General features: G+C 39.0%; 1 protein-coding gene across 2 annotated transcripts in view; it reads left to right on the forward strand.

The window, feature by feature from the left end:
- Positions 1 to 5,769, forward strand: part of RNF19A (ring finger protein 19A, RBR E3 ubiquitin protein ligase) — a 54,844-nt gene extending 49,075 nt beyond the window's left edge. For both annotated transcript variants that reach the window (XM_061123668.1, XM_061123669.1), the window contains exons 8-10: positions 1,135 to 1,348; positions 2,765 to 2,908; positions 3,574 to 5,769. In XM_061123668.1, the coding sequence (XP_060979651.1) occupies positions 1,135 to 1,348; positions 2,765 to 2,908; positions 3,574 to 4,264 (1,049 nt within the window). In that variant the 3' untranslated portion in view covers positions 4,265 to 5,769. The remainder of the gene's footprint in view (positions 1 to 1,134; positions 1,349 to 2,764; positions 2,909 to 3,573) is intronic.
- The last annotated feature ends 231 nt before the right edge of the window (positions 5,770 to 6,000 follow it).

Genomic DNA, 6,000 nt, shown 5'->3' on the forward strand with positions numbered 1-6,000 from the left:
ACCTGAGGTTTCCTCTGCCTGGATTACTCTTCCCCCAGATAATTTCATGGCTCACTCCTTCACTTCCTTTTCAGAGAGGGCCTCTCTCATTACACTATACAAAACAACAAACAGGCATGCGGGCTCTCACACACAGACACGTGCACTCCTCATCACTCTCTCTGCCTTTTACTCCACTTTATTCTGATTTATTTTTTCTCATAGCATTTATCACCATATAATTGTATTTATTGCTCTCCCCGATTGGAGCATAAGCCTTTTGAGGGCAAGATGTTTGTCTCTTTGAGTCACTGTGTCCCAGCACTTAGAGTTGTGTTATATAATAGGAGCTCAAATATTAGAGCAAATAAGTAAATTCTCCAGTATAAAGCATGTGAAAAAGTACTGGAAGATTGGAATGTAATGGTATCAGACCTCATAATAACTTATAGACAGTCAGAACTATGGAATATATTCAGAAGTCAACTTTTGACCCATTCTTACTGACCTTGAGACATGCTTACTGAAAACCATCACATAATTTTCCTCCAAAGTCAGCTAAATTTTTCAACAATTAGGTTCTTTATAGAATTCTTAAATCTTCTAGATTTTCTTCTAAAGTGCAGGCATACTTCATTTTATTGCACTTTGTAGCTCATTACTTATTTTTACAAATTGAAGAAAGTTTGTTGCAACCCTGACTTGTCAGATGATGGTTAGCATTTTTTAGCCATAAAGAATTTTTTAAATCAATGGTATATACAATTTTTAGACATAATGCTATTGCACACTTCGCTATAGTATAGTATGAACATAACTTTTATATGCATTAGGAGGACCAAAACTTCATGATTCACTTTATTGTGATATTTTTGCTTTATTACAATGGTCTGGAACCAAACCCACAGTTCCTCCAAGAGATGCCTGTAGTGACCATTTAAAACTGAGGCCCAGTCCTTAGTCCAGCTTCGCTCTGTGCGGTATTTCCCTTTACTCTTATCCCATAGTTATATGGCCCTGACTCCAGACATCTTTTCTATTCCTGTGTGTGTTTTACACTTTATATGAAAATGGATCCTATCTGAAAATCACGACAGATTCTAAGGGGAGGGAAATTAATAATCACACTAATTTCTTTGAAATATTTGCATTTAGATACAACTTCAGTAGCAGAAGCAAGACATAACCCCAGCATAGGGGAGGGCAGCGTTGGTGGTCTGACTGGCAGTTTGAGTGCCAGCGGGAGCCACATGGACCGCATAGGGGCCATCCGCGACAACCTGAGTGAGACGGCCAGCACCACGGCGCTCGCCGGGGCCAGTATCACCGGGAGCCTGTCGGGGAGTGCCATGGTGAACTGTTTCAACAGGTGAGAGAGCTGTGCGTCGTTCTGTTTTGCTTCAATGAACTAATTAGATGAGGATTTTGAACACAAAGCACGATTACATATAATCCTGCTGTGTCAGGGTTGAAAACAGTAAGGTTTCAAGTAAGTTTTAAGGTTTCAGAAAATGAAATTTCGTGGCAAACAGTGAATCAGGAGATCTGATGAGGTAAAAACCAAACTTCAGGGATAACATTGTGCCATTTTTCTGTTCACTGCACTTGTCAGATTTTATGAGTCAGTGCTCAAGCTTCTCTGGTGAACACATAAAGGCAGCGATTAAGCCTGTGCTTAGATCTATGGGGAGGTAGCCAGCCACGGCTGGATGTTCGCAAATGAGACGCTGGCTGAAGCCTGAGGGGACAGGTGGTGTCAGGATGTCGAGAGTGCATGTGCTGAGGCCAAGAGAGTCTGCCTGGGCCCTGTTCTGTATTATGGTTATTTAATTCTCACAAAGTCTTTTACCAAAAGCCATATAGATAAGTAGGATAAGTTAAGCATTTTAGTCTCTTGTTTCCTCTTTAATTCACTTTTCTTTTGTTTATGAGCTTTAGGGGTTTTTTTAATGCAGGGGAAAATACATGAATTAAAAGATGAATCTGTTCTAGTTATCTTATTTTTAGGTAGTGTGCTTTTAAACACAAACTCTTAAGTTATAGTGGTATATATTATTATTTTTTTGAGAGTCAGGTGTTAAATTTAGAACCACTTTTAGTATACAGATGCCCAGAATTTTTTAATTCATTGATCTTAGAATGGTTTTTAATGTACTCAGGTTTGGTGTTTTGCACTGAAATAGGGGAAGCAGAGGAGAAGGCAATGGCACCCCACTCCAGTACTCGTGCCTGGAAAATCCCATGGATGGAGGAGCCTGGTGGGCTGCAGTCCATGGGGTCGCTAAGAGTTGGACACGACTGAGCAACTTCACTTTCACTTTTCCCTTTCATGCATTGGAGAAGGCAATGGCAACCCACTCCAGTGTTCTTGCCTGGAGAATCCCAGGGACGGGGGAGCCTGGTGGGCTGCCTTCTATGGGGTCGCACAGAGTTGGACACAACTGAAGCGACTTAGCAGCAGCAGCAGCAGGGAAAGCAGAGTGCCACACCCTAAGTGAGAATAATGGAGCGTGTTTAAGTTAAAATCCTTTATATTCTATTTGTATTACTCTGTTACTACCTTACTTGGCAGACAGCTAATTTTCCCGTTTTATTCAGATGACTGGTAGTATTCAGTGTGCTACAATGGAATTTGAATAATCAAATAAAACGAAACTGAAAAAAATGCTTATAGTTGTCTCTAAAATTAGCTTCTTGTTACTGAATTATTTGAAGATAAGCTTTCCCATAGTAGTGCTGATATTATGTGTAAATTTGGTCTTTTTCTGATACCCCTCTCTTTAAGGTTGGAAGTACAAGCAGATGTACAGAAAGAACGGTACAGTCTAAGTGGAGAGTCCGGCACAGTCAGCCTGGGGACAGTTAGTGATAATGCCAGCACCAAGGCAATGGCAGGATCCATTCTGAATTCCTACATCCCATTGGACAAGTAAGGAAAAAGTTGTTGTAAAGTCAAAAGTAGTTTTAGATTAATTTGTATTCCTATCATTAAGCAGAATTATGGTAAATAATAGTTATCTCTGCTGTTAGGTTCTCTGAAAAATGAAAGTGGTGAGAGATGTCCAGAACAGGCAGATCCATTGAGGCAGAAGGTAGATTAGTGGTTGCTCAGGGTTGGGGGAGGGGGAAGATGGGAACTGGCTGCTAATGGTACAGGGCTTCTTTGGCGGACAATGAAAATGTTCTGGAGTTCGATCGTGGTGATGGTTGGACAACTGTGAGTATACTACAAACCACTGAATTGTGTACTTTAAACAGGTGAATTTATGATATGCAAATTCTCTCTCAATACAACTCTTCTGGAAAAAAAAATGGAGAAGGTAGCATAGTACCTGGAACAGTGTAAGAAGTGTAAGAAGTGAGCGTAGTTGCTTTTTTTTCCCCTTAATTGAAGCATTGTTATAAAGATAGTTCTCTTATTTCAAGGAGCTTTTTTCCATTAGTAGAATGCATCCTGCATTAATGTGTTCCGATGCTTTTATACAGTCTTTGATATTTTAACCCAGAAACCCTCCCCCTTTGATGCATTTGCATTTAATAAAAAAAAAAAAAAGATGAAGTCAGAAATTTATATTTGTTTCACTTATGTTCCAGAGAAGGCAACAGTATGGAGGTTCAAGTAGATATTGAATCAAAGCCATCCAAGTTCAGGCACAACAGTGGAAGCAGCAGTGTGGAGGATGGCAGTGCCTCCCGAAGCCATCCTGGGGGTTCGTCCGGTGGCTTGCCTGAAGGTAAATCCAGCGCCACCAAGTGGTCCAAAGAAGCAACAGCAGGAAAGAAATCAAAAAGTGGTAAATTGAGGAAAAAGAGTAACATGAAGATAAACGAGACCCGAGAGGACATGGATGCACAATTGTTAGAACAACAAAGCACGAACTCAAGTGAATTTGAGGCTCCATCCCTCAGTGACAGTATGCCGTCCGTAGCTGATTCCCACTCTAGTCACTTTTCTGAATTTAGTTGTTCTGACCTAGAAAGCATGAAAACTTCTTGTAGTCATGGTTCCACTGATTATCATGCCCGCTTTGCTACTGTTAATATTCTTCCTGAGGTAGAAAATGACCGACTGGAAAATTCCCCCCATCAGTGTAGCATTTCTGTGCTTACCCAAACTGCTTCATGTTCAGAAGTTCCACAGTTGAATCATATTGCAGAAGAACATGGTAACAGTGGAATAAAACCCAGTGTTGATTTATATTTTGGCAGTGCGCTAAAAGAAACAAATAACAACCACTCACATCAGACAATGGAATTAAAAGTTGCAATTCAGACTGATATATAGACCTATAAATGCTGCAAAATAATTACCACTTGAAAAACCTTGTTTGGAGCTGGTTGAACTACAGATGGCTGTTTTAAGTTTCAAGTTGCCAGCAAAGGCCGGGTTACATAATCATAATGCAGATACGTTTTCTATGTTCAGCAAAGCATTGTGTTTCATGTGGATCTTAATTACCAAACTATGAAATGAAAGCTTTAAAAGTGCATTATCGTAAGGACAATAATTCTTAAGAGAATTATGTTTTGTGTGTTTGCCAGAAATCAGTGCTTGAAGCACATACTTGTGTATTTAGATAGAAATTTGGCTTAATTTATAATCAATATAAAGTACTAATGCAGTACTACAGCATTCTTAGGAAGAGAACTTGAGGCTTAGGGATAAGTGGTTAGTGACATTTTATTGAAACCACTAAGGGATACTGTTTAAAGAACCTTGCAGGTTATTCTCAGTATATGATATTCTTTGTAACATTTCTGTTCATAACTGGGCATAAATTTCATTTCTTCTTCACATGCAGTGTGGATATATACAGCTCACGCAGCCCATTTGCTACCATGTGGGTACTTAGACACCTTGAGCAAGATTGTGGCAGTTTGCACAACTTTGAAATAGGAATACCTGGTACTCTATTTAGCTTGTATATTGTTGCCATCTTAGAAGACAAGTGTAAAAGTAGGTAATTAAGTGTACTGACAGCACCAAATAAGATATACAAAGCTGCAAAATAAAATTTCATTAGTTTATAAGTATTACAAAAAGTCACCTTTCCCAAAGGGGAACTTTGCACCCTGTTGATCCCTGGTGCCTTGGGAATAGACTGGATTTTAAGGGCCTACTTGTTTGAGAGTTTTGCTGTATTGTTTTCCATAAAGTCCTCCTTAGTCACCTTGGATTACGTAGAAAAATACAGGATAGAGAAACATCAATATAATTATAGTAACAATGCTGAAAAAGTATTAGCCTACCAAAGACACACTCAGGCTTTAGTGAATAACTTTACATAATAACCTCAGTTTTTATAGCACATATCTTCTCCAATCATGAAATCAAAGCATGGCGCAGAGTTTGTATCAAGTACTAAGGAGGGGTCCGTGTATGGCTGGCTTTATTTTCCTTTGCTTTTGTTTATGGAAGATGTTTAACTGACATAAACAAAAGTTGGCCAAAATATTGCCTATACTGTTAACTTCCAGTATAATTCACTTAAATAAAACAGGCTCACCTCAGTGATTAGCAGTTAAAATATTCCATCTTATATGTTTCTATTAAGTATTACCATTATGGTGCTACTAAGCGTTTTCTTTTGATAAAAGGAAAAATGCCATGGGCTGCAGTCTTCTTTCATCACTTTTCTCACCAGGCCCATTAATATGCTTATAACACTAGTGCCAGTTATTTTATTTGATAATGCTTATTATGGTATGTGTATATTTGTCTGCATTCCAACTTTGTTCAGTAGTGAGTGTGTAAACTGCATACATGAAATAAATGTAAATACTAATGTATCGCTGCTGTATGGTTTGTGCACAGGCGTTTTTATAAGAACAGGAACATTCATTTGTCGTGTGGAAAATTCATAAACATTGCAAGCCACTGAGGGGATTCTGCATTCTAGTCTCAGCCCAGAGGGTGGCATCTGCTGAAGTTCTCAACAAACAGTGTTTGAAAGTATCCTTTCTTCATGTCAAAGACCTGCCTGCTTTCAGAAAGAAGCTGCTTTCTTCATACACAGAATT

The sequence above is a fragment of the Dama dama genome, chromosome 21, assembly GCF_033118175.1.
Source record: "Dama dama isolate Ldn47 chromosome 21, ASM3311817v1, whole genome shotgun sequence".
Classification (NCBI taxonomy): domain Eukaryota; kingdom Metazoa; phylum Chordata; class Mammalia; order Artiodactyla; family Cervidae; genus Dama; species Dama dama.